The sequence below is a fragment of the Chaetodon trifascialis genome, chromosome 13 (genome assembly GCF_039877785.1).
Source record: "Chaetodon trifascialis isolate fChaTrf1 chromosome 13, fChaTrf1.hap1, whole genome shotgun sequence".
NCBI classification, from domain to species: Eukaryota; Metazoa; Chordata; class Actinopteri; order Chaetodontiformes; family Chaetodontidae; genus Chaetodon; species Chaetodon trifascialis.
This window is the reverse complement of record NC_092068.1, coordinates 25,331,378-25,359,114: the sequence shown is the minus strand read 5'-3', so window position 1 is coordinate 25,359,114 and position 27,737 is coordinate 25,331,378. Positions and strand designations below refer to the sequence as shown.

The 27,737-nt window shown below is 45.9% G+C and overlaps 6 protein-coding genes and 1 pseudogene across 11 annotated transcripts in view; 2 read left to right on the top strand and 5 right to left on the bottom strand.

Annotated features, from left to right (window-relative positions):
* Positions 1–78: 78 nt before the first annotated feature.
* On the bottom strand, positions 79–470 carry LOC139341199 (histone H2B 1/2-like). Its single transcript, XM_070977587.1, has one exon. It carries the CDS (start codon positions 453–455, stop codon positions 87–89), a length of 369 nt encoding a protein of 122 aa, XP_070833688.1. The 5' UTR covers positions 456–470; the 3' UTR covers positions 79–86.
* Positions 471–2,296: 1,826 nt separating this feature from the next.
* On the bottom strand, positions 2,297–2,707 carry LOC139341063 (histone H3-like). Its single transcript, XM_070977335.1, has one exon. The coding sequence runs from the start codon at positions 2,705–2,707 to the stop codon at positions 2,297–2,299; it is 411 nt and encodes a 136-aa protein (XP_070833436.1).
* A 360-nt stretch (positions 2,708–3,067) lies between these two features.
* Positions 3,068–3,454, top strand: LOC139341062 (histone H2A-like). The gene has a single exon (XM_070977334.1). The coding sequence runs from the start codon at positions 3,068–3,070 to the stop codon at positions 3,452–3,454; it is 387 nt and encodes a 128-aa protein (XP_070833435.1).
* A 1,732-nt stretch (positions 3,455–5,186) lies between these two features.
* Positions 5,187–5,789, bottom strand: LOC139341337 (histone H1-like). The gene has a single exon (XM_070977825.1). The coding sequence runs from the start codon at positions 5,787–5,789 to the stop codon at positions 5,187–5,189; it is 603 nt and encodes a 200-aa protein (XP_070833926.1).
* A 2,312-nt stretch (positions 5,790–8,101) lies between these two features.
* On the bottom strand, positions 8,102–8,613 carry LOC139341341 (histone H4). The gene has a single exon (XM_070977833.1). The coding sequence runs from the start codon at positions 8,469–8,471 to the stop codon at positions 8,160–8,162; it is 312 nt and encodes a 103-aa protein (XP_070833934.1). The 5' UTR covers positions 8,472–8,613; the 3' UTR covers positions 8,102–8,159.
* A 3,656-nt stretch (positions 8,614–12,269) lies between these two features.
* On the top strand, positions 12,270–16,991 carry LOC139341331 (NLR family CARD domain-containing protein 3-like; annotated as a pseudogene).
* Positions 16,992–19,041: 2,050 nt separating this feature from the next.
* LOC139341330 (reticulon-1-A-like) overlaps positions 19,042–27,737 on the bottom strand; it is a 29,024-nt gene continuing 20,328 nt past the window's right edge. For all 6 annotated transcript variants that reach the window (XM_070977815.1, XM_070977811.1, XM_070977813.1 and 3 more), the window contains 6 exons: positions 24,097–24,304; positions 23,414–23,552; positions 21,465–21,534; positions 21,283–21,329; positions 20,411–20,469; positions 19,042–20,222 (listed from right to left, as the gene is read on the bottom strand). In XM_070977815.1, the coding sequence (XP_070833916.1) occupies positions 20,180–20,222; positions 20,411–20,469; positions 21,283–21,329; positions 21,465–21,534; positions 23,414–23,552; positions 24,097–24,304 (566 nt within the window). In that variant the 3' untranslated portion in view covers positions 19,042–20,179. The remainder of the gene's footprint in view (positions 20,223–20,410; positions 20,470–21,282; positions 21,330–21,464; positions 21,535–23,413; positions 23,553–24,096; positions 24,305–27,737) is intronic.

Genomic DNA, 27,737 nt, shown 5'->3' with positions numbered 1-27,737 from the left:
TAAAAAATGAAACTCGTCGAGGAAGAAGCTCTCAGATAAAGTGTGTGGCTCTTAAAAGAGCCTTTGGGTTGCGGGGGTCTGGTGATCTACTTGGAGCTGGTGTACTTGGTCACGGCCTTGGTGCCTTCAGACACGGCGTGCTTGGCCAGCTCTCCGGGCAGCAGCAGGCGGACTGCGGTCTGGATCTCCCTGGAGGTGATGGTGGAGCGCTTGTTGTAGTGAGCCAGGCGGGAGGACTCGCCGGCGATGCGCTCGAAGATGTCGCTCACAAAGGAGTTCATGATCAGCATGGCTTTGGAGGAGATGCCGGTGTCGGGGTGGACCTGCTTCAGGACCTTGTACACATAGATGGCGTAGCTCTCCCTTCTGGTTCTCCTCTTCTTCTTGCCGGTCTTGGTGGCCTTAGACACGGCCTTCTTGGAGCCTTTTTTGGGTGCTTTGCCAGGTTCAGGCATGTTTGCTCAGATTCAGATCTCGCTGAACAGATGAAGTCAGACGCTTCAGACCGCAGATTATCTTTGCGCCTGATGCAAACCACAGTCTGCGGTTGCTCGCACAGGATTGGCTGAGACGTGCTTGAGACGGAGCATGCGCCAGCTGAAGTAACCGTCCACAGTGACCAGCGCGAGCGGCAGAGTTTAAACCGAGAGCACAATATCGATCATGTGTTGACAGATGAGACGTTACTGCGGCTCTGTCTCTCGTCCCAGACCAAAATATTAACAATGATGTTTCTAGAAATGTGTCATATTTAATGTGAAGTGTTTCTAATCCAGGTGTGTGTAAATCTTTCTCAGAATCAGACTGTCTTCATCCTTCATTGATCCCCGAGGGGGAATTGTTTTTTGTACAGTGCTCCACACAAAACAGAATTACAGATTAGAATAAAAAAGAGAGAAAGAACAAGAAGGAATAAATATATATAAAGGCAATATTAAGAAACAGAATATTAATACTAAAGATATATGTAATTAAGAAATATACAACACAAATTAAGAAATATACAACACAAAATATGCAACACAATGAAATGTACAGTAATAAAAGTAAGTAATATACTGAGTATATTGGATGTGCAAAGAAATGTGCAAAATGGGTCCCCGAGGGTCGAAGAAATGGTTTTATGTAGATTTACAAAATATAAAAACTGAATGGCCATTTTAAATTACAGAAAGTAACAATACAAACAAGTATGACTTAATATTTTTAAAACGTGCTGATTGAATGTCTCTGGTCTTCCTGGAGTCCACACAAAGACAATAATCCAAAAACCCGTTTCGACAAAACAAGATAAAATAAGTTTATTAATGACCCACAGGCGAAATGTACAGACAGCAGTGATTAATCTAAAGACCACAGAATGAGTGAAACGAACCTTCAGCTAAAAATAGACACAACAGAAACTTAAAGAAATCAAAACTAAAAACTTAAGTGACGCCACTGATCACACAGCACGCGCTCTGGCCTCACTGCTGCTGAGGACGTGACAGAGGACTGTGGAGAAACTTACGTCTGAACCGATGAAGGCTTCAGTTCATCATCATCATAATCAGGTCTGTGTCCTGACAAAAATAAAAATATTTCTCTACCCTGCTGAGGGCCAGCCTATATGTTGCTCTGGTTTATGAACATGTCAGGAATTAAAAAACAAACAAACAAACAAAAAAAAACTTTTTGTTAGGAAAAAAAATCATAGCAATGTTATGAATGTTTAATAAAGTCAGTTTTGTTCAGTAGTTCAACAAAGACACAAGCCAAGTGTTCAGTTTCAGAATCGACTGACTCTTCTCTTGTCAGCCTGTTATGTTTCAGTAAAATCGTCTGTTGTCCACTACAGTGGACATGCTGTACAATCCAAGATAAAAAAAAATACAATTAAATAATGTTTTATAAAAAGTAAGTTGTTTTAGCTCCAAAGAGGCAGGAAACCACAAGTCAAATTGAAAGACTTTTTCCCCCTTGGTTCTCAGCAGAAAACAAACATGCTGCTGTTTGAGTGTGATTTTTTTTTTTTTAAAAGGTTTTAAATTTTTAAAACATTGTCTTAAATTTTTTTTAACATGTTTTAACTTGTGTCATTGAGTGTGGACTGGAGATCAGAACAGGAAGGAACTGGATGTTAATTAAACTGGATAAATGCTTTTTTCCTCTATGAAATCCATCGTGACTTCTGATAAACAGAATCACATGAAGGTGTCAGATCTGTGAGCAGTGCGGGCGGAGGGCGCTCTGCAGTGACAGTGTTGTGGCTCTTAAAAGAGCCTTTGTGTTGTGGTTGAACTGGTCTCAGGTCAGTTTAAGCCCTCTCTCCACGGATGCGGCGGGCCAGCTGGATGTCTTTGGGCATGATGGTAACCCTCTTGGCGTGGATGGCGCACAGGTTGGTGTCCTCGAACAGGCCCACCAAGTAGGCCTCGCTGGACTCCTGCAGGGCCATGACGGCCGAGCTCTGGAAGCGCAGGTCGGTCTTGAAATCCTGAGCGATCTCCCTGACCAGGCGCTGGAAGGGCAGCTTGCGGATCAGCAGCTCGGTGGACTTCTGGTAGCGGCGGATCTCCCTCAGGGCCACGGTCCCGGGCCTGTAGCGGTGAGGCTTCTTCACGCCGCCGGTGGCAGGGGCGCTCTTACGAGCGGCCTTGGTGGCCAGCTGCTTCCTGGGGGCTTTGCCTCCGGTGGACTTGCGGGCGGTCTGCTTGGTTCTGGCCATTTTTACTTGTGTCTTTGAACAGGACCGAGTGTGGGGAGCGCTGGAGATCCGCTGCTCTTAAACTGTGGACCGGCCGTGATCCGTGACGCGGATTCAGACCTCCGGCTCCTGATTGGTGCGGTGCTGCGCGTGGGGCTCACCACCGCCTGTTGGCGCGACCCCTGCCCGAATCTGCGCTGTTTATTGGCTGGAAATCTTTTCAAATTGAGCGCCAAAACGAAGCGCGGGCCGCCCGCTGCTGGACCTGTCCTCTGGTTGGTCTGACAGGGACCCCCCCCGCAGGCCCGCAGACATATAAAGAAGCGGTTTCTGCTTCAGTGTTACATCTGTTTGAGTCCAGAGTTCAGAAAACCTTTGAAAATGAGTGGTAGAGGAAAAACTGGAGGCAAGGCCCGCGCCAAGGCCAAGACCCGCTCCTCCCGGGCCGGGCTTCAGTTCCCTGTCGGCCGTGTCCACAGGCTGCTGAGGAAGGGAAACTATGCGGAGCGCGTGGGTGCCGGAGCCCCAGTCTACCTGGCTGCCGTGCTGGAGTACCTGACCGCTGAGATCCTGGAGCTGGCTGGAAACGCCGCTCGCGACAACAAGAAGACCCGCATCATCCCGCGTCACCTGCAGCTGGCGGTCCGCAACGACGAGGAGCTCAACAAGCTGCTGGGCGGAGTGACCATCGCTCAGGGCGGCGTGCTGCCCAACATCCAGGCGGTGCTGCTCCCCAAGAAGACCGAGAAACCAGCCAAGTCCAAGTAAACCCGCAGCCGCTGACCTCAGCCCCAAAACGGCTCTTTTAAGAGCCACGCACCCCGTCTGAGCAAGAGCAGAGTTTCTGAATGAGTTACAAAACTTTGATGTTCACAACAAACACAAATAATCTGTTACTGAATGGGATCAATAAAGTCCCATTTTGTTTTATTACGGAAACGTATGTTAACACGTTCAAATCTGCGCCAGATTAAGATGATGACAGATTAACACTAGAATTAAGATAAGAGTCTCTTCATGGTGCCGATTAAATACTGAAAGTTAGAGTGATAGAAATTCAAATAATAGAGATTACACATTAGAATCAACAGAATCAGAATTCTTTTGTTTATTTTTTTTAACTATCTTTGTATTTCAAAAGAAAATCATCCAGATACAGAACAAACTCACTGATACTCTAACAGTTTGTGATTTTCCTTTGAGCACTCTTCTCACCCCCAAAGGGATAAACCAACAAAAACACACAAAAGTATGAATAGTAAAGAATTCCTTTATTGATTCCTGAGGGGAAATTGTCTTTGTTTAGGTGCTCCTTACAAGAAAAGAATTAGAATACAGTTAGAAAAGAGAAAAGAAAATTTATTTAAAAAAAATATTTATACTGAGATTTTGAAAAAATAGACTATACAGAAGGATTTGGTCAAATATGTATCAGAATAATATCAGTATTTCAGTATACTAATATCAGTCCTTCCTGATCAGTACAGTACTTCTGTAAATGTACTTAGTGTGTGGAGTTTGCATGTTCTCCCCTCAGGTATCCTCCATAAAACCCCACTAAAAACACACAAGAAGATCACCACCTGACCAGTGCTGACAGAAGAAACTGGTCCCCGGGCGCCGCTGTCGAATGGCAGCCCACCACTGCTGGTCTGCCGCGGAGGAAGGACCAGCAGGATGGATTAAAGGAGAGAATGGAGAAAATAATTTCAATAAGCATGGTGTGTGTGCTGTGATTAATAAAGAATTGATTAATAAAGTATATCTTAAGTTACTCCACAGTTTTAGGCCCAGAGATGGTGTGTATACATTCATTCAGATTCATATTTCTTTATTGATCATTTTTTGTATGTATGTATGTATGTATGTATGTATGTATGTATGTATGTATGTATGTATGTATGTATGTATGCTGCTGCTGCTGCTGCTACTACTACAAAATAAAAGTCCTGCATTCAAAACCTTCCTAATGAATGTCCTCATCTGTAAAGTTTGACGAGCTCAGAAAAACAGGCTGTTTTCAGCTTTGTGCCGATGCATTTTCAGCTGAACCAAGAAGCTTTTTGAAGAGTTTATTTAGCTGAAGAAGGATTTCAGACATGAAGGAACTCTTCATCCTTCAGTTTAACATTCATCATCAGCACTTCTGGACATACGAGCTTTTCACTGGACAGGACAGGACAGAGTACTGCAGTAGAAGTACTTGATTACTTTGCTCCACTGATGTTTAAGTCGTAGTTTGTGCTTCAGTTCAGCAGCTGACGGGACCGTTACTGTGTGTGTGTGTGTGTGTGTGTGTGTGTGTGTGTGTGTGTGTGTGTGTGTGTGTGTGTGTGTGTCGAGGATGATGATATGAGGAAGATGATTTTGTTTTATTTTTGTATAGTTTGTATATTCTTAACTTAACTCTAACCGTCAGACTGGGGGGTATCGGGCTCTCTCAGTTCGGGTTGGGGGCTCTTAAAAGAGCCTTTTGATGGGGTATTTCTCTTCTTTCCGCTCACTTCTTCTTCGCTGGTGCTTTCTTCGCTTTGGGTTTTGGCGCCTTCTTCGCCGGAGCCTTCTTGGCAGCAGGGGCCTTCTTCACCGCTTTCTTGGGGCTCTTGGTGGCCTTCTTCGGGCTCTTGGCTGCTTTCTTGGCCGCTGCGGGCTTCTTGGCCTTCTTCGGGGACTTCTTGGCGGCTGCTGGCTTCTTGGCCGCCGCGGTCTTGGTCTTCTTGGCCGCTGCGGGTTTCTTGGCTGCGGGCTTCTTGGCTTTCGGAGCGGCTTTCTTAACCGGCTTCTTGGCTTTCGGCTCAGCCGCCTTCTTGTTCATCTTGAAGGACCCAGAGGCCCCGGTGCCTTTGGTCTGGACCAGGGTCCCCTTGGCCACCAGGCTCTTGAGGGCGGTCTTGACGCGGGCCTTGTTCTTGTCCACATCGTAGCCTCCGGCAGCCAACGCCTTCTTGAGGGCGGCCGCGGACACGCCGCTGCGCTCTTTGGACGCGGCCACGGCCTTCAGGATGAGGTCCCGGACGCCGGGGCCGGTCTTCCTCGGCTTGGAAACCTTCTTCTTGGCTGCTTTGGCCGGAGCGGCAGCTGGAGCTGGAGCTTCTTCTGCCATGACGACTCTCTGAGTTTGTTCCGCTGTGCAGTGACCTGAGCGACTGACCGGACTGTTAAAAACCCGCAGCCGGAGGCGGAACTTAAACACACCATGAGAACCGTGGAGACTCAACCCGGCGCGCGGCTTGCGGGCGGGTCACACCTGGCGCTTGAGTGTGTTTCCTCCTCTTTGATAAAAGCCTGAGGACACGGTGTGGGGGGGAGCTGCGGCCGGCCGGTGCAGACAGCCGGTCCCCGGACCCGGGTCTCTTCAGTCTGGACTCAGGTGGATCTCTGACGCTCTCTGCGTTTGTTCCTGGAGCCTCAGAACCTCACACATTCACAGCTGACCGGCGCCTCTCAGCGGCCTTTCTCTCTCTTTTCTCTGCTAAAATTATTTAAAAAACAGATCACAGCTCCGCCAAAACCCGGTTTCCAGCCGAGCCACATGTTCGCTCAGAGACTCGGAGCTCAAACATCCTCCGCTGCTGATCAGTGTGTCCCAAACTGAAGTTATTCTGCGGGTAGCAAACACACTGATGGAGGCTGACGCTGCCGGTGCCACAGCTTCAGCCTCCCTTTATTATTAATAATAATTAATAATGATAATTATTATAAAAACACATACTGAAAACATAACCACGTGAGCAGTGACAGGAAGTCACCTGCGAGCGTGCACAAGCACCCTGGACAGCTCCCACCGGTTACCTGTTCTCCAACAAACCGGAAACACCTGCCTGCCTGCCTGCCTGCCTGCCTGCCTGCCTGCCTGCCTGCCTGCCTGCCTGCCTGCCTGTCTGTCTGTCTGTCTGTCTGTCTGTCTGTCTGTCTGTCTGTCTGTCTGTCTGTCTGTCTGTCCCTTCTTAGAAATGAATGAATGATGCATCGCACTGAAATCTCACGTGGCCTCTCTGTAGTAAAAACTGAATAAAATAAAAGCAAAAGCAGGTCATACATTAAAAAATAAGTTAAAAATGACACGTTGATAAATTTAGAGGTGAATGTTGTGTAGAATGTTTTTTATGTTTTTTTGTAAACACTGAACCAACAAAGGATGAAAATATAAAATCCCTTCGTGTTGAGCAGGTGGCAGCATGTGGCGTGTACTTAATTACCATATTGAGGTGAAACATACATATTATAATACTACTAGTATAATACATATTTCATATTATACATCATACGTCAGTGTCTGTAGTCCAATCCAATAATAATAATAATAATAATAATAGTGGGAGAATGACATCACTCTGAGAAACAGTACCAGCAGAGGGGGTTTGTTTCATGAAGAAGATTTGAAAAAAATAAACTGAACCAGGATCAGTCTTTAAAAGCTTTATTGGCTGGATCATCTCTCCTGGTTTGTACAGTCATAGAGGAGCATCCGTAAGATGAAAGTACTCTAAAAGCTTCACATTTTCCTCCTGTAAACCTGTAGAGGTATGACATTTTTATTATGACTTTTAAGGAAGTGAATCATTTGAGCTAAACTCTACAAACCTTCAGGTGGAACCTTTGAGAGGACCCTTAGTTTAGTCTGTGTCCATGACAAAGTAGACCAGTCTTCTTTAAACCACCTGAATATAAGTAGGTGAACACCCGGAGGTCAAACAGCCCGCATGCGTTTCAACATTGAAACGCAGCTAAACAGAAATCTAGCTGCAGTGAGAGCTTTTATTCCAAGTACAAAAGCTTTTACCGCAGATTGTTTTACTTGTAAATGTACGCATCACTGCCGCCACCTGAGACCTGAATACTTCAGCTGTTTGTTCTACTCAGAACATAATGTGACTTTATTTTGAAAGTCTTTCTTCCGGGTTGAGTCAAGTTTTCGCTTTGACTGGACGTCGCGTCGCATCTCCCTCAGTCTCCATTTCAAGGTTTGTAAAAGACGTTTTTCACTTTGACTCTTGAACATCTCTGTGTTTCAGTTCAGTACTGAGGAAGACTGTCCTCCTTCAGAGCGCAGGACAGACTGTGTTCTTACGTCAGACACTAATTTTCGTCTTCTTCGTGCTAAAAGTTAATTAATTAATCAGTTAATTAAAGCTGCAGGTCTAAAGGGTTCTGGTCTCGGAGTGACCGCGTCAGCATGCCGTTAGCCTCACTGGGGGGGGGGGGGGGGGGGGCCGGAATGATGTAACCAGCATCAGATTCAGAAAGCACAGAAAAAGAACATTTAGACGATCACGGCTTTAAAATGTCTCTGGAAATATGAACTCAAGCGTCAGTCATCCTGTCAGAGATAATATACAGTCACATTAAGCCTGTCTGACGTCATGGTTTTGGTAGATCATGTTCTCACAGGAGCTGAGCTCTTCTGGTCTGGCTGTGCGGTCCTGAAAAGGACCTTTGGGTTTGATGTTTGGTTTGAGGAAGAAGAGCCGGTTTAACCACCGAAGCCGTACAGAGTGCGGCCCTGCCTCTTCAGGGCGTAGACCACGTCCATGGCGGTGACGGTCTTCCTCTTGGCGTGCTCAGTGTAGGTGACGGCGTCGCGGATCACGTTCTCCAGGAAAACCTTCAGCACGCCGCGGGTCTCCTCGTAGATCAGGCCGGAGATGCGCTTCACTCCGCCGCGGCGAGCCAGGCGACGGATGGCGGGTTTGGTGATGCCCTGGATGTTGTCTCGGAGGACTTTGCGGTGCCGCTTGGCGCCTCCTTTGCCGAGTCCTTTTCCTCCTTTGCCTCTTCCGCTCATCGTGACTGAATACAAGTCTGATGCTCGATGTCCACTAGCGAGTCTTTCCCTGACATTTAAATCCTGTCTGAGGACGTGGGAGAAAACAGAGGCAGCCCGTTTCTTCGTCTGTAGCCTTATTGAAGGCTGATGATTACTTCTTTGGTACGTTAGCACCACCTACCGATCAACACAGGGAATCAGGAGCCCCGGCTCCATAGGCGTAAATATGAGGGGGTGAGGTTGTAACACACCCAGTAATCAGAACCAGCCAACCTGGTAATCTGCTGATTATTGTAATAAAATGGATAATGTAAGTACATTGTCGATTATTGTATGTTACCCAATAAGCAAATAAACCTCATTAAAGCTTCTCATATCAACCAGGACTTGGTTGATATGAGAAGCTTTAATGAGGTTTTCTCAATTCTGTGTGTGCTGTGTATGTCTTCATGAATAATGCAAAACAGCAGTGCTTTAAAGTTCATTCTTTATCTTACCAGAAGCCTGTTTAAGGACTTCAGTTTCAGGGTTTTATGGTCAGTTCGCTTCGTTTTTTTAGGTCAACTGATTCACCTGTAAAGCTTTGAGACCTCTTTTTTAAACAAAGGTATGAGGCAGCTTAAGGCCTTGAGGCCATCAGTGCTGAAAAACAACATAAGAAAAATGGAGATGAAGGGTAAAATACTGTTTCACTGGGACATGTAGTACAAGGCTGGACATAAATTCAGTGAAGGATGATGCTGGAATCCAAAGTGTCTGCGTTAGAAAAAGGTTCTTTTATCAAAGTTTATGGCCATCCTCAGCACGTCATATACTTTCAACTACTGTCCAGTGGCGACGCTGCAGAGGAGAAGCATGGACCAGTGTGGAGGACTGATGCTTTGTGCTCTGCTCTCAGTGTTTTCTCCACAGATGAAGGTAGAAGGTCACTAGGAGATGACGTGGATGTGAATTCAGCAGCAGCTACACAGGTAACATGATTGATCTGGGATTATTGATCAGCTGCTGCAGCATGTTCTGATTGGATACAGTTTATTGGAAAAAGAGGAACATTTCAAAGGTTGAAGAGCTTTTCAAAGTCAGTCAAATAGAAGTAGTTTGTTTGTCCTGTGACTGAGAGGAGTGAGCGTGCGCTCTCCCAGCAGGTTGTCCTGTTGGACTGAAGTTGTGGACTCTGCTATGGATCAGTGTGAGGACAGACAGGAGGGAGTCCGTCCCTCTAAAGCCGCTCAGTGTGAGGATCAGGACAACCAGACCAAAGCTCACAGGTGAGAGGAACATCTCATCGTGTCAGAGGTCAGCACTCTGATCACTGCACCATCATTATTCACACTCAAAGCTGTGTGTGTGTGTGTTGTGTTGAAGCCCAGAGCAGGAGGACACACCAGGCGCTCCTGGACCAGGACCTGGACCAGGACTCAGCTGTGTGTGCATGAAGAGCGATGTGTCCATGGAGTCTCCTCTTTTTTTCGGAAAATCTGCTGATGGAAAGTAAGAATGTAAAACTGGTAGAAAGGCATCTGTGACACAGTTGTTTTGTGTGTTAAATGATGGAGATTTTCACCAGTTTTTTCCCCACATGCACTTTATCTGTGCTGCTTTTGTTTCAGGATCCAACAGCAGAGACCAGACTCTGCTGGACCCAGCTGTCTGTCCCTGAGGAGCGGCCAGTCCGAGCACCGTCCGTTTCATTGACTTTGAAGGACGACCTCTATGTGCTGCTCAGATGTAAGCTCAGTTCATGGAAGTGTGTGTGTGTGTGTGTGTGTGTGTGTGTGTGTGTGTGTGTGTGTGTGTGTGTGTGTGTGTGTGTGTGTGTGTGTGTGTGTGTGTGTGTGTGTGTGTGTGTGTGTGTGTGTGTGTGTGTGTACCTGTATGTAGACCGAGGCCTGAACGAACCAGGTGTAGGTAGTTTCCTGACACCCTCTCCTGGTGGTGTGGATGCTGCAGTTTGTGGTTGGGGTCTTTGGGGTCTTTGATGATCCTGTTGGCCTTCTTCCTGAGGTCCTCCATGGCAAAGGCAAATTTATTTGTATTGCACAATTCATACACCAGGCAATTCAAAGTGCTTTACAGAAGCATAAAAATACATTAAAATCATACATTTCAAAGAAAGAAATTAGAATAGAAAGATTAAAATAAAATACATGTAAAGGAAAATTAAAAACAGAAGCCAGCAAAAGACAATAATTTAGCATTTAGAATGATTAAAACCATTGAGCAGATATATTTAAGTAAAAGCTGCAGCAAATAATAATGTTTTCAACCCTGATTTAAATGAGCTGACAGGTGGTGCAGACCTCAGGTGTGCAGGGAGAATGTTCCACAGGTGAGGAGCAAAATAACTGAAAGCTGCTTCACTTTGTTTGGTTCTGATTCTGGGAACACACAGTAGACCTGTCCCTGATGACCTGAGAGCTCTGGATGCTTCATATGGAGTCAATAAATCTAGAATATATTTTGGTCCTAGACCTTTTAATGCTTTGTAGACCAACAGTAAGATTTTAATGTCTATTCTTTGACTCACAGGAAGCCAGTGTAGTGATCTGAGGACTGGTGTGATATGGTCCATTTTTCTGGTGTTTGTAAGGACTCGTGCAGCAGCATTTTGAATCAGCTGAAGTTGCCTAATTGATTTTTTGTTTAGGCCAGTAAAGACTCCATTGCAATAGTCCAACCTACTGAAAATGAATGCATAAGCAAGTTTTTCCATGTCTCCTTTGGACAGACATCCCTTAATTCTGGTTATATTTTTCAGGTGGTAGTAGGCTGATTTGGTAATGAGCTTTAAATGGTTGTTAAAATTCAGGTCAGAATCAATAATTACACCGAGATTTCTGGCTTTATCTGTTGTTGTCAGTGACATGGAGTTAAGGTGAGCACTGATCTTTGACCTTTCATTTTTGGGGCCAAAAACAATCACTTCTGTCTTATCTGCATTAAGCTGAAGAAAATTCTGGCACATCCACTCACTGATTTGATGAATACACTCACTCAGTGAAAGTAAGGGACTGTAGTCATGTGATGACACAGAAATATAAAGTTGTGTATCATCTGCGTAAGTATGATAAGAAATATTATGATGCTCCATAATCTGAGCTAGGGGCATCATGTAAATATTGAAAAGAAGTGGTCCGAGAATAGACCCTTGTGGCACCCCACACATCATCTTCTTTCGTTCAGACACATGCTCACCAATTGACACAAAGTAGTCTCTATCTTGTAAATAGGATTTGAACCAGTGTAGTACAGTGCCAGTGAGTCCCACCCACTTTTCCAGTCTGTCAAGAAGTATGTCCTGATCAACCGTATCAAAGGCAGCACTGAGATCTAATAATACTAAGACTGAGGTTTTGGAAGCATCATTATTCAGATGTATGTCATTTAAAACTTTGATAAGTACAGTCTCAGTGCTGTGGTGTGGATGAAATCCAGACTGAAATGCATTAAAAAGATTGTTCTGCATCATGAAAGCATGCGTTTGTTGAAAAACAACCCTTTCAATAATTTTTCCTAGAAAGGGAAGATTTGATATTGGCCTGTAGTTACTTATTACTGAAGCATCCAGGTTAGTCTTTTTTAGGAGAGCTTTTATTACTGCAGTTTTCAAGGCCTGGGGAAACTGACCAGACTGAAGAGAATTATTTATTATCTGCAACACATCTGGAGCTATGCAGTGAAAAACATCTTTTAAAAAGTTTGTTGGCAGAGTATCAAGGCAGCATGTTGTGGATTTTAACTGTGATACAGTTTCTGTCAGCCTTGTATGATCTAGAAGGTTAAAATGTGCTAGATTAACTGGAGAGCAAGAAGGCATGGACGGCTGCTTTGTCCTGGTGATGTACTAAGCAGCTAATTCTTCATGATTCCTCCATAGAGTCAACCAGGAGAGCTCAGAGGTTCCCAGTGGTCAGTCTGCCCAGCAGCATCAGACAGACCTGGACTCCATATTTATGGTCTGTACATGTCCAAAACTACTTTTCATTTATTCTGTTGACAATGATCTCCACGTTGGATGTTTAAGGCCAGTGGACTGTCAGTCTGTCCAACGTGGATCTGATGTTTGGTTCAATGGTTTTCGTTTGATTGTATCATTCATAATCTTCTGTTCCAGCTGCTGGAGGAGAACATTGTCTCTTTTGTGAAGACCGAGCTGAAGAGGATCAAGAAGGTTCTGAGTTCAGATTTCCCAGAATGCTTAGAGAGCCAGAGGAAGGATGAGGAGGTGCTGGATGGAGAAGATGAGGAGCAGAGGGGCATTTGTGAAGATCGCACAGCACTTTCTGAGGAGAATGAAGGCAGAGGAGTTGGCTGACTGTCTGCAGAGCGGTAAGAGGATTTCTCTAAAGACTGAACATGCTGCCTAAATGAGACATTCACTGACGTGTCAGTGTGCAGGAAAATAAACAGCATTCATGTACAGATTTATGCACTCATCATTTGAGGAAATATGTACTTTGACTTATTGATCTTTTTTGTTTTGTGTTCATCCAGGAAATCCTGTTCCAGTTTATCGACGTAAACTTAAATCTAACCTGAAGGAGAAGTTCCAGTGTGTGTTTGAGGGGATCGCTAAAGCAGGAAATCCAACCCTTCTGAATGAGATCTACACAGATCTCCACATCACAGAGGGAGGGACTGGACAGGTCAATGATGAACATGAGGTCAGACAGATTGAAACAGCGTCCAGGAAACCAGACAGTACAGAAACAATCAGTCATGAAGACATCTTTAAACCACCTGGAAAAGATGAACCAATCAGAACAGTGATGACAAAGGGCGTGGCTGGCATTGGGAAAACAGTCTTAACACAGAAGTTCACTCTGGACTGGGCTGAAGACAAAGCCAACCAGGACATACAGTTCATGTTTCCATTCACTTTCAGAGAGCTGAACATGCTGAAAGAGAAAAAGTTCAGCTTGGTGGAACTTGTTCATCACTTCTTCCCTGAAACCAAGGAAGCAGAAATCCGTAGGTTTGAAAAATCACAGGTTTTGTTCATCCTTGACGGTCTGGATGAGTGTCGACCTCCTCTGGACTTCACCAACAATGACATCCTGACTGATGTTACAGAGTCCACCTCAGTGGATGTGCTGCTGACAAACCTCATCAGAAGAAAACTGTTTCCCTCTGCTCGCCTCTGGATAACCACAAGACCTGCAGCAGCCAATCAGATCCCTCCTAAGTGTGTTGACATGGTGACGGAGGTCAGAGGGTTCACTGATGAACAGAAGGAGAAGTACTTCAGGAAGAGATTCAAAGATGGGGAGGAGGCCAGCAGGATCATCTTCCACATCAAGACATCACGAAGCCTTCACATCATGTGCCACATCCCGGTCTTCTGCTGGATCACTGCCACAGTCCTGGAGGATGTGATGAAGACCAGAGAGGAAGGAGAGCTGCCCAAGACCCTGACTGAGATGTACATCCACTTCCTGGTGGTTCAGTCCAAACTGAAGACCATCAAGTATGACGGAGGAGCTGAGACAGATCCACACTGGACTCCAGAGACCATGGAGATGATTGAGTCTCTGGGGAAACTGGCTTTTGAGCAGCTGCAGAAAGGAAACCTGATCTTCTACGAATCAGACCTGATAGAGTGTGGCATCGATATCAGAGCAGCCTCAGTGTACTCAGGAGTGTTCACACAGATCTTTAAAGAGGAGAGAGGACTGTACCAGGACAAGATGTTCTGCTTCGTCCATCTAACCGTTCAGGAGTTTCTGGCTGCTCTTCATGTCCACCTGACATTCTTTAGTTCTCAAGTCAATCGGCTGTCAGAAGGACAATCAACCTCCCTGAAGTCTGAAACAAGACAAGATGAATCTGCAGAGATAAACTTCTACCAGAGTGCTGTGGACACGACCTTACAGAGTCCAAATGGACACCTGGACTTGTTCCTCCGCTTCCTCCTGGGTCTTTCTCTGCAGGCCAATCAGATTCTTCTACAGGGCCTGCTAACACAGACAGGAAGAAGCTCACAGACCAATGAGGAAACAGTCCAGTACATCAAGAAGAAGATTGAGAAGGATCTGTCTCCAGAGAAAAGCATCAATCTGTTCCACTGTCTGAATGAACTGAACGACTGTTCTCTAGTGGAGCAGATCCAACAGTCCCTGAGATCAGGAAGTCTGTCCGCAGATAAACTGTCTCCTGCTCATTGGTCAGCTCTGGTCTTCATCTTACTGTCATCAGAAAAAGATCTGGACGTGTTTGACATGAAGAAATTCTCTGCTTCAGAGGAGGCTCTTCTGAGGCTGCTGCCAGTGGTCAAAGCCTCCAACAAAGCTCTGTAAGTACAGGCAGAGTTGGATTGGTTCAACATAGTTTTTCCACATGACATGAAAACTTCTTTTGTCCTTCTCACTTTTCAGACTGAGCGCTGTAACCTCTCAGAGAGAAGCTGTGAAGCTCTGTCCTCAGTTCTGAGCTCCCCATCCTGTAGTCTGAAAGAGCTGGACCTGAGTAACAACAACCTGCAGGATTCAGGAGTGAAACTGCTGTCTGCTGGACTGGAGAGTCCACACTGCACACTGGAGTCTCTCAGGTCAGGATACATTCATCAGCCTGTTCAGTTAAATAACTAATGGATAGACTCATAAAAGTGTCTTTGCTTGAATAATTTCAAATCAGTTGTGTTTATTTAGCTTCAGTGTCTTTCCATGAAAATGTGTTATATCGTTTTCTGTCTCACTCTCTTGTTGGAGCTTGAATTATCAGAGAGCTTCCAGTAATATTTCCAGATTCTTGATGGACATTAGTGTGACTAGATAAAAACAGTGATGATGTTTGAGTAACCCTACAGTAACCAATGGTATCGCAGTCCTCTCAGACCATGTGAGGTGTGTTGGTCTGTGTTTGCAGGCTGTCAGGCTGTATGATCACAAAGAAAGGCTGTGCCTCTCTGGCTTCAGCTCTGAACTCAAACCCCTCCCATCTGAGAAAGCTGGACCTGAGCTACAACTATCCAGGAGACTCAGGAGTGATGCTGCTGGCTGCTGGACTGGAGGATCCACAGTGGAGACTGGACAGTCTCAGGTATGGAGAGCCTCACGGTTACCGTTTTAAAACAGGGCCACACCTGTCATTACTAATGTTCTCCACAAACACCACAAAACCTCCTCCTTTAGCTGTTCTGAGTTGGTGCAACTTGTTTCACCACTAATAGCCACTTTAATGTCTCCTTAACAAAACCTTCAGAGATTCCAAATAGTCATCAAAATGCACATAAATTAAAGAAGCCCAATGTAGCTAACATAAACTGTAGGGAACTGCAGCCACTCTTAATCTGAAGATTAATGATCTCCTGTATCAGAGTAATGTAATAGACCCACCAGTCCACTAGAGGACAGCATTTCACTGTCAAGTTGGGCCTCGTGAAAAGTCTGCGTGCGTGAAGGTGAAGTAGTGACGGAGCAAAGGAGAAGTGTGTGTAACGTACATCATGTACTTCACTTACATAACATACGTCACATACTTAACATACTAACTTATGTCACATAATGTATCTCTCATTCGTAACTTACACCATATAAGATAAGATAAGATTTTATTGATCTCACACCGGGGAAATTTAGTTGTTGCAGCAAGCAGGTACAAAAAGCAGGCTCAGCGGCATAAAAGGGCCAGAATAATCTGTAAATCAGATTGTGAACTAAAAACCTAAAACTTGACGCGAACACTGTGGACCGGCGGGTCTGCTACACTCTTTGACATGACTCCAGTTTGACCAGTTTGACTCCTCCTCTCAGGGTGCAGCCTGCTGGAGTCCGATGGTTCAGACCAGGTCTGAGGAAGTGTTAGTGTGACTTTGATTTGACTGATGAAACACACATTCAGCCATCTTCAAACCGTGACATCACTCTTTCAGATCTCTGATGTCACCATCAAACTGTCGATCAGCAAACAGGTGATCGATCAATAACTGCAGCTGTGCTCTGCTTTGTTTCCTCCATCAGATTCCTGTGAACTCACTCTCGACACAAACACAGCGAACCGAAGCCTCAAACTGTCCGACGACAACAGGACGGTGACGTACGTGAAGGAGGATCAGTCGTACCCCGATCATCCTGACAGGTTCGACGGGTGGCCACAGCTGCTGAGTGGAACTGGTCTGACTGGTCGCTGTTACTGGGAGGTGGAGTGGAGCAGAATGGTCCATATATCAGTGAGTTACAAAGGGATCAGCAGGAGAGGAGACGGGTACGACTACAGGTTTGGAAGGAATGATCTGTCCTGGAGTCTGGAGTGCTCTGACGACGGTTACTGCGTCTGGCACAACAACAGAGGAGACGTCGCCCCCTCCCCCATCTCTAACAGAGTGGGGGTGTATGTGGACTGTCCTGCTGGCACCCTGTCCTTCTACAGAGTCTCCTCTCACACACTGATCCACCTTCACACCATCTACACCACCTTCACTGAACCCCTTTATCCCAGCTTTGGGTTGGGCTTCTGGTCTAACAGGTTTGGGTCTTCAGTGTCTCTGTGTCCTCTGTAGGAGGGACAGTCTCTTCCTGTGAGACCACTCATCTTTGGGCAGTTACGGCCTTATAGGATCGTCAACACTGGCCAAAATGATGCTTGAATACCCCTTCAGAAAGACATCAGAGAGACAGTGGACGAAACAGTGTGTGGAGCCGCAATGTTTAATATTTCCACACGTAACTCCTGAAAGGTTTTCAATGGACATCCGGACAGGACGGACTTCAACATGTCGGACCTCAAAAGATGGTACTGGTTAAAAAAAAAATCTGTAATTCATTCAGGTCTATTTATTGATATTAGCAGGGATTGACTGAACTCAGATCAGACACACACTGTGTGTGTGTGTGTGTGTGTGTGTGTGTGTGTGTGTGTGTGTGTGTGTGTGTGTGTGTGTGCGGTGAACTCGACTCCTGTGATTCTACCTGAGGACGTGAGTTTGTCCTGATGGTGGCGCTACAGGAATATAAAGGGAACAAAAATCTGTTGTTACTGATGTTAAAATGTGTTTAAACGTGAACAAATAATAAACTTTGAGTCTAAAACTGAACTTTGAGTTGAAACATTTGTTTTATGAAGAAAAATGTCCTCAAATTCAGCATCTGTGGAAAAATAATTTGTATAGTTTGATTTTCACAAAGTCAATTCTTCATCCGTCATCAGGTACGGAAGCCCATTTCTGCCAAAAAGAAAAGAGGACATCAGGAGTGATGAATGAAAACATTAACGGCTGTTTAACAGTTATGAGACAGAGAGAAGTTAAAAACTTTGTGAGATTATAATTTCAGGCCTTTAAAACCTTTAAGACATTAGCATGAAAAAACGTCAACATTTTGTTTCAGAAAGTTACAAATTATAACAAAGTATTTAGTCATTTTGGCTTCAATATGTTGTAACATCAACATGATCGCGACAGTCTAATGATCAGGACGCGTCAAACGTTTCTCTCGCTGCCTCAAAACTTTGGTTTAGGTGTGAACTTGCAAACACTTTATATTGTTACCACTCCCATATTTTACATTTCCCCATACTTCCCAGTCTTTTTACTGATGCCCTCTATTTTGCTGCTGTAACACTGAAATTTCCCCACTGTGGGACTAAGAAAGGAATATCTTCTCTTAGAAAGTACGATTTTTATGTGTTTTCTCTGGATTACTTATCTTTCATCTGTGACTTTGTGTCTCATAATTTTAACTGTCAGATTTTATAATTTTGCTTTAGTTTTGGTTTACTGGTTCAGTGTCAAACTGTCTGAACTACGTTACACTCGACGCTGTCGGGTTATCAGAACATAAAACCTCTGATTAGCGGACGCCGCGTTAGCTTTAACACAGTCCAGGAGTGCGCCTCATTTTTGTGATAAATCACTCTTTCAATCAGTAGATTATCTAATGAGTCTGTTGTTCTAATGATTTTGAAAATGTCTGAAAAAACAGAGCAACAGTCAAAGTTTAGTCTGTGAATCATTTCTTACTCGTTCACATTCGTTTAACATAAAACTGCTGAACTAACATCAGTCACTGAGTTTCTTTACTGTATCAGCAGAGAAGAAAATGACTTTCAACACGGGGCGATGAGAAACGTTTAAGAAATCAACGTTAAACACAAACATGAGCTCAAAGATTCACCTTCAGCCTGTCGTCATGGCGACCGCAGAGACGAACAGGTGAACGTGTTATTGTTAAATCTTTCTGGTTTAGTCACAACTAAAGCAAGTGAGCGCTGGTTACTAATAATAAGCCCAGATTCTGAGTACGGGCCTCACATCAGTCATTGAACAGTTACTCATCGCAGATCCTTGTTTTACTTAAACAGTAAGAAACTGTTTGTTTTCATCCTAAATGTCTCATAATCATAAGTTGAAAAGTTGTTTTTACTCACAGCCGTTTTGAATCCCACAACTCAAAAAGTCGACTTTCTACCACAAAAGGTGAACTTGTGCTGTAATTTGCTTTAAATCACAGAATTATGACGTTCTCACATTTTTGCCTGCGAGAATTCAGACTGTTTTCGTTCATGAGTTTCTTTTCCTGGTGGAGACGAGCTTCCCCAGTTAGCCGTCTGAAGCTAACAGAAGCTAACTGAACAGACGAGCAGGAGGCGGGACTTTCTTCGTCTAGAAGCTTTATTGATAATTGTTTACATCTCACAATGCATTCCACAAACACGGCTCCCAGCTGGAAGCTTTTTATCGTCACAATTGAAGTATGAAGTTTATCATTCACAATTATACTTGCATAACAAACAAATGCTCGAAGGTTTCTCAAAGTCACATCAAGTTGCAACTTTATTAAGATATTGGCTCCACAGACAGTATGGTTATTTTTTTCTTTAAATCCCATTTTTTTTGCACTTTTTAAATATTTTATCTGATGTGGATGAATGTAAACGTGTTTCTTCCAGAGTTTTCATTACTAGACAGCTGCGATGACATGGAAATAACGACTGTATGTAAGTAATGTGTTTTATTTGTCTGGCAAAGGTTTTCTAGATGTTTCTAGCTAGGGTTACTCAGAAGCGATGAAGTTTTTAAATGGTAGTACAACCCCCCCACCCCACCCCCCTCCCCCACTTCTCCCGCCGCCTCATCAGGAGTCAAAGACGTCGCTCACAAATTCGTCACGTCAAGGCGAAACCACGCAGCAGGTTAGCGAGGAAACGAGCTCCGAGCTTCAGGGACACGACAGTAAAATCACAGAATACTTCTAACTCAGTAATCATAGCAAAAAAAGAAAAATACAAATGAGGTGCTGCTTGTCGCTCGCTCTCGTCTTCAAACGGCTGACGAAGAAAAAAAATGTCTCCGCTCGGCTCGACGGCGGCAGGAAAAGAAAAAACTCAACATGACGAAAAAAAAAACCACGAAGGAGCGTCTGACCTCCCACAATGCACTGGGCGGGAGAGGGAGGGTTAATTCAAAATGAAGACGCATTTCTGTGAGTGTCAGCATCTCACAGAAAGAAAAATGGTGGAAAAGAAGAGGCTGAGTGTTGTCGCCCTCGCTGCGGCGGCGCTCCGCTGAACCTCGGCCTGCTGCCGCGTCTCCAGAAAACACACAAAAAAAGGAATTCTGAACTGGAAAAAAGGTGTTTTTATTATTTTGACAAAGTTAGAAGGGCTGCATCCACGCCAGACCCCTCCTCTCCTCCTGCAGCCTGCCTTCACACCCCCCCACCCCCACCCAGACACCCCCACCCCTCCAGCCACCTTCATCAGGACTTCCTGAATCCAAACTTTCCGTTGCTTCACTCGGTTTTGCGTTTCATTCCGGGCACCTTCGCCTGGATCCTGCAGGACGACAGGAGACACAGAGAGACAGAGAGACAGAGACACAAGACACAGAGAGACAGAGAGACAGAGAGAGAGAGACACAGAGAGAGAGAGACACAGAGAGACAGGGACAGAGACGAGTCATTACGAGAATCCAGTGAAATCAAAACGATTCAAAGTCGTCTCGACGTGGACAAAATACTTACTTTCCAACGACGTCTTTGACCTGGTTGTTGACCAGAGCCAGGTAGTGGTCGATCTGAGCCTGAACACACACACACACACACACACACACACACACACACACACACACACACACACACACACACACACACACACACACACACACACACACACACACACACACACACAGACAGACAGACAGACAGACAGACAGACAGACAGACAGACAGACAGACAGACAGACAGACAGACAGACAGACAGACAGACAGACAGACAGACACACACACACACACACACACACACACACACACACACACACACACACACACACACACACACACACACACACACACACAGAGTCAGTCATGTGATCTGCTGTCAAACCTCTCATTTTATTTCTTTAAACGTTGTTCTGCAGCTTCCCGTCATTAATCTGTGTTTACTGAACAACACGACATGTAAAGATACGTTTCAGTACTGGAAGAAGTTCTCAGATCCTTCACTTGAGTAAAAGTACCAGTACTTTCATGTAAATTTACTCTGTATATGTACACACTGTATTTACAGGTAAATGTACATGAAGTATTTTGAGTACTCGTTTGGCAGAAAACTAATAAAATCACTGAGTTTGTTCGTACTAAAGCGTCGATGCTGGAGCTGCTGCAGGTGGAGACACTTTCAAATACTTCACAGACACTTAGCTAGTTTGGGGGGGGGGGGTGACTCAGTTTAGTTTAACGAAGTCTAATTAAACAGCAGCAGAAACGACTTGATGGAATATTTTCTTAAAAATGGCCGCTGATACTTTCGACTGGTGCTGCTCCTCGGTCACTCCCCCCTCTCTCCACTGAGGTTTACCTTTACAGGAAATGATGTCAGTGTGTTCAGTCTCACCTGGTGTGTCTCATAGATGATCGGGCAGCTGAACGCTCCAATCAGACCTGAAGAAGAACAAAGGTTGAGTTATCAGGGAGCAGATGGAGTAAACGTTAACGTTAGCATCAACTGAGCGTCTTCAGCTAAAGCCTCAAGGGATGATGGGAAATGACGGCTTGACGTCAGCACATGTGACTCACCCAGAATGAGGAGAGTGAGGCCATTGAACAAGGCGCCGACGTAGGTCAGGATCCACATCAGCACCGCGAACTGCACGGAAACAGAAAACATCAGAGCGTCAAACCAGAAAGGAACACGCCGGCGCTCGGCTGCTTCAGGGGTCAAAGGTCAGCGCTGCCTCATAATAACCGTCAGTGTTGTTAAAGCTGAAGAGATCTGAGCGTTTGATTCATCCTCACTGTCAGGATGTGAGGAAAAGCTTTAACTGCTGCAAACAACAGACGATTAATGAAGAGTCGAAGTGCTCGGATCAATAGCGCTGACAGGTTCCCCTCAGCGATCAATAACGCCTCAGCGCTTCTCTTCATTCATTCATGTCTGAACGGAGAGAATAAACAGACTCACAGAGGAGCTGAAAACTGATCAGAAGTCATCGTTTCCATCCGTACAGATCAATAACATCGGACAGACGTCTGACACGGAGCTCAGTCTGATGACTTCAAAGCAAAGATGGCGGCCGGAGAAGAAGAAGGTCAGGTGTGTGACTGCAGGCTGAGGCGACGCTCGACGACCTGCTGCTGTGGCTGTGAGTGTTCGGCTGGCAGAAACTAACCAGAGGAAGAACATCGACATCCCAGAATACTCGCTCACACGCGTTTCTGACATTCCTGAGGCTCAGACTCGGTCCTGATCAGATCAGAAGAATCAGACTTTTTACCCTCTTTGGGAATCTGGCGGCTGCCTGAGCTGCAGACGCTCTGACGACTCGGCGTTTCTGTATTTGGACTGCAGGTCGGGGGGGGGCAGGGAGGCGACGACAGGCCTCCGACAGCTGCACAGCCCTCACTGCAACTGGAAACCAGTATGTCACAGCACCAGCCTGACGTTTGGACACGGCGTCTCATTCGTGGATACATAAAAGGACACAGATCAATACTGAAGACACTGAGTCCATGAGAGGACGCGTGTGGAGTTCAGGGAAACAAAGAAAAGCGTAAAAGTCAAATAAGTGTCATATTTCAGATTCTTCAGAGCGGCCATCTTTAGCTCTGCTGGCGTTCACAAGGTCATCACCTGGATGACGATTCTCCAACCGCCCTAAAGGAGTCTCAAACACGCTGAGCCCTGATTGGCTGCTTCTCCTTCACTCATCTCAGCCGTCTGAGCTGCGTTCAGGTCAGGTGACTGAAAGCAGGTCATGTGATGCAGCCCTCACAGAGCCTGGAGGTGCATTCTGGGTCGTCCCGTTGAAGATCTCATGAAGGTCCCATGAGGCTCATGAGGACGCCGCGGCAGCCATGTTGCTTCAGTGTGCTTTGACCTCCACACCGTCACACCTCCTCAGCTGGAGCAGCTGGACCATGACGGCCTGACTCTGCATCTCCTCCGTCAGATGATGCTGAGACGTGTCTGCAGCTTTAATCTGAGCTGAACTGAACATGAAGATACTTCTTCTGGACTGACTGAGCTTCCTGTCTGGAGGTCATGATGGACGGTTGTCTCTTCTTTGAGCGGTTACACCTGCTGACTGAATGGTTCCAGGTGACGACCTGAAGAACCAACAGCACAGCAGACAGGGTGAATGTTCCCTCTTTTGGGGTTTTGATGACGGTGGAAACGTGTCCTTCCTCAGTCTCACACAGGTATTAAACTGTCTAAAACACACCTGGAACGTCTTACAGGAGCCGCAGAACCTTTAGGGGAAAAGGACCCAGAGGACGTCCTCAAAGGAGCAGGAGCTCCTCATTTTCAACACTCGTTATGATTCTACAGTAATTTATTCACATTTATCAAATTATTCCTCTCAAATTAACAAGACAGGAGCAAAAACATGTTGTGAACAAAGAGGTTTTCCTTCTTCCTCCTGATATTTTCCTGCGGTGAGGCTTTAAACCCTCCTCCAGCTCTCTCTTCTCTATATTAATGGTCATTTCTGGGTCAAATCAGCAGAAATCAAAGTCGCTCTCACCTTGATGGAGTCGACCAGGTCCTCGACCAGGAACAGGCGCCTTAAATCACCGATGGTCTTGTTGAGTTTGGCCAGAACCATGTCGCTGTACTTGTGGACCATTTCCTCAGACAGCGCCACCTCCTGGTCCAGGTACTGCCTGAGAGGGTTAAAGAAGAGGTGATGATGAGGAGGAGATGGTTTTACTTCAAACATCACGTCCACTGCTGAGGAAATGCAGCCTCTTTCATTCAGCTTTCAGTCCTCTCACTGAGGCTGCACCACTCTAAAACCTGCAGAAATAAGTCTGTTATTCGACTCTCTGAGCAGACTTTTCTCCATCTTACGTTAATCTGAGCTAATTGGCCGCTAATGTGGCGTGAGGTCAGTTTGAGGGCCAGCAGGTGAAACACAGTAAGAAGGTTTTGTCAAACAGCCAAGAAGGAGGATGAAGGAACGAAGGAGCAGACGTGGAAGCAGCAGGTTCACAGTAAACAATCCACCGTGTGCACCATCCTCCTGAGGAAGACTCAGTGTGAGATCTGACGCTGAAGCTGGAAGTTCAATTCTAAACCATCAAAACACTGAATAAAAAGGTCGACTGAGCTGAAAGCATCAGACACCAGACGAGCTGAAGACGCTTTGAATGCTTCACGCTCGACGTCCCTCAAACGAAACCCGCAGACGCTCGTGCTGGTACTCACTTGAACGGGTGGCCCTCATCTGACTTCTGGATGGCCTGCAGGATGCCTTTGTATATCCTGAAGCAGATGGTGACTGAGAGCAGAGCCAGGCCGATGTAGGAGCAGACGCTCACGATGCTGCACACCATCAGCGAGAGGAGGAGCAGCAGGGCGGCGCCGAACACCACGCCCGTGGTCTTCACATCACGCCAGTAGAGGAGATCCACCACTGCGGGAAGAGGAGGAGGAGGAGGAGGAGGAGGAGGAGGAGGAGGAGGAGGAGGAGGAGGAGGAGGAGGAGGAGGAGGAGGACAGATGGTTAGTGTTGATCACGGACAGAAGTGGCTGAGCTCCACTTTATGTCCTCAGATGAAACCTGAGCCCAGAGTCTTTCAGTAAAGGCATTCATTCATTATTACAATCTAAATATTTGATTTACAGCTCAAACACCTCACTCACATCTACTGCGTGATAATTATGGGTGCAGACCCTCCCCCCTGCTCTGGAAACCAACCGCTGCTGGCTGATGTGAAACGCATCCCTGCCTGTGCAGACGCTTCGTTCACTCGTACACACTGCAGCTGAGACAACAACGTGCTCTTTGTGTTCCACCATCTTTAACAATTAACCAGCTAATGATCGTTAGCGCGTTCAGCAGTCAATGTGCCTCTGCTGCTGGAGACTGAGACGGACAGAAGACGAGGGACACAGTGACTGGGAATAACGAGAAACTCACAGATGGATCTGTTTTAGCTTCAGACTGAACGCAGAGAGAGCGTTCAGTCAGCGCGAGCTCAGGGAAACGTTTCAAACTGTTTGTTCTCCGCCCCGTCACATGGCCGCTGCATGCGACTGGGCGGAGGCGGAGCGTCTTTAAGTCCGTCTCCTCCATCACTGAGCCCTGTGGTGCAGCTCTGCTGGGGTCAGAGGTCACGCACTGTCAGACTCATCCAGACTTTTAAACCCCTGCAGGAGGAAACTCGCTGCAGCCTCGGACTCAAACCTCCTCGTCGCTCTGCCGGCCTCCGAGTGATGTCACCGAGGTCGTCTCTTTGACTTATGAGACTTATTTTAGTGAGACTCAGAGTCTGATTCAGATTCCTGCTGATTAACACTGAAACTCATTTCCTCTCCTCGCCGCTTCCTGCCCCTCCGCCAGGGTTTGATGAGCAAAATGGCCGCGAACGAGAGCGCTGAGAATAACAATAACGGCTGTTCTGGTGGAATCTGAAACTTTTTCCTGCCAAATGACGAGTTTCCAGTTTGGCAGCATTTTACAGACAACTGTGATGAAAGAGCGCGTTCCAGAATGCATGAAAAGCGTCTTCACGGCCGGCAGGACAACAATTAACCAACCGGCTGATGAGACGATGGACAGAAAGTGAATCATTCAAGTCGTCAGAGTGAAGCTGCTGATACGTGTTTGGCTTCTGGACTGATAACCAGACAAAATCCATTTGTCCTTTCAGAAAACGTGATGGACATTTCATTGTTTTCTGATGTTTTACAAACTAAAAGAATCAAATTATCTGCACCTTAACTGATGAAAATATTCGCTAACTGCAGCCTCATTTGCATTAAAACTGCAGGCTCTGGCTCTCTGACAAACGGGGTCTGCAGGAGTTTCTGTGCCCGGCCATGGTCGGACTCTGCAGGGAGACAGCTGAGCTCACGACCTGGTCCTGCACCAAGCGTGCTTATGTTTCATCAGGGAATTCCAGGCAGGTCAGTGGACAATATTAGACGTGAAGGAGTCCTGAGTTTCCTGCAGCCTCTGACGTCAGTCCCGGTGGACACATGCTGTACTTTCTGAGCGAACGACGAGACGTGTCCAACATTTTCTGCCTCACTTATCAGCAATTACACAATTTAAGAGCTGTAATAACTGTGGGCTCACTTTGAAATTCACCGAGCACATAATCCACATCGCAGACCGTTAAAGCATAAAAAGTCTTAGGTCTTGTAAGTGTTCACAGATAAAGGAGCTTTAAAATGCAAACTGAGGCTGCAGGCTGAGCGGCGATCTGTGCAGAGAGACAATGGCAGGTGCTGTGAGCGAGGGCGGCCATGTTGCTCAGCACGCAGACTGACTGAGCGGCCACAATATGTTTGGCAGCTGACCAGAGTATTCAGCAGCCAATGAAAGAGCTTATGAGGCTGAAAACCTCAAATCTGATTTCCTGTAACAAGGCGATGCCAAGTGGACAAATCCAACAGTCGACTTCAGCTGCAGGACGCCGTTCGACGTTCACAAATCCACAAAACTGATGAGCACATAAAATGCTGAATGTTCTCAGTCTCATCTTTTCTACCAGCAGCTCTTTGTCATCTTTGTGTTTGGGACCATTGGTCCATGAAGACATCATCTTGGACTTCACAGTATTCTGAGGGGTATTTTTCATTGGCCTAAACATTAAATGTGTGTTGCAACTAATAATCCTTTTAATTATCAATTAATAATTTGTTATAGCTCACAATGACAAATGCAAGTCACAACTCCTCATAGCCCAAAGTGATGCACTCCAATGTGCATTTAAGGCAGATTAACAGCAAAAGTCCAGATTGGATTTTCAGTGCTGAGTAAAATAAACGTGTCTGGTTTCCTGGTGTGACAGAGAGCTCACTTCAACCGAAATCTACCCAAAAACATCTTTCTGCTTTTCTTTAGCTCATATTAAAGTGAATATTTTAGGTTTGTGATTGTTGTCAGACAAAATGTCACACTTTGACCTGAGCGTGATTATTTTTTATCCACTGGAAAAGGCAGATTAAATTGATTTGCACACGTGCAGTGTGTTGCTCTCTGACATGATGCAGCTCTTTGCTCTCAGATATCGTCAGCTGCTTTAACTTCACGTTTGTTCATACATAAAGTACTTTCATCCTCTCGGCTACTCGGTGACCAACCATCTGCTCAGTTAATGACCATAGAAAACCATGTGAAGCCTTTTATGGAGTATCTGGAGTTTTCTCAACAAAGGTCCTTTTAAAGCAGCTCCTGTCCGATGACACGCGGAGCTTCCACTCATTCACACGGACTGAGCTGCCGTGAAGACGGCGCCTCTAAAGGGCGTCTTTAAAGTGACTGTAACCCCCTCAGCTGCTTCTCTGGAGGTTATTCACACACCAAATCATCACTAGAAACTGCGGGACTGCTTTCTCTTCTGGAGGCTTATTGAGCAAAGCGAGCGTAAACGTGGGCGTTGACAGTTAGCTAGACCGTTAGCTTACAGCTAGCCCTCCCCTCATTATCTTACGGCTCTGTATGCTAACGTGCTGCTAGCTCTGTTAGCATCTCGGCGGCAGCAGCTGTGCTCGGTGCTTTGACAGAGACATTGTCTGACCGTAAAGACGCGGACCGAGCAGCCGACAAGCCAGGAGGAGGAGGGTCCGCGGTCCAAATGCGACTCCCTGGCTACATATGGTAGCAGGCGTGCTAGCATCGCCGCAGCCTGCCTAAAAATAGACCCTGCATCTCAGCTAAGTTAGCTAAACCCCGGCCGCTGATCTCGTTTCACTTCTCGCTATGTTTAATCACCGGCCCGATCCCCCTCTCTTCAACATGGTCAGCGTCCCAAAGCGTTTTATTATCGTCCCCGGGATGCCGTCAGACAGCCCCCACCGACAGCCCTGTCCCCACCGCGGGGACAAAACGTCAAACC

Bases quoted from the DNA above. Each gene is read 5' to 3' on its own strand.
- LOC139341199 (XM_070977587.1), bottom strand. From the start codon at position 455: ATGCCTGAACCTGGCAAAGCACCCAAAAAAGGCTCCAAGAAGGCCGTG.
- LOC139341063 (XM_070977335.1), bottom strand. From the start codon at position 2,707: ATGGCCAGAACCAAGCAGACCGCCCGCAAGTCCACCGGAGGCAAAGCC.
- LOC139341062 (XM_070977334.1), top strand. From the start codon at position 3,068: ATGAGTGGTAGAGGAAAAACTGGAGGCAAGGCCCGCGCCAAGGCCAAG.
- LOC139341337 (XM_070977825.1), bottom strand. From the start codon at position 5,789: ATGGCAGAAGAAGCTCCAGCTCCAGCTGCCGCTCCGGCCAAAGCAGCC.
- LOC139341341 (XM_070977833.1), bottom strand. From the start codon at position 8,471: ATGAGCGGAAGAGGCAAAGGAGGAAAAGGACTCGGCAAAGGAGGCGCC.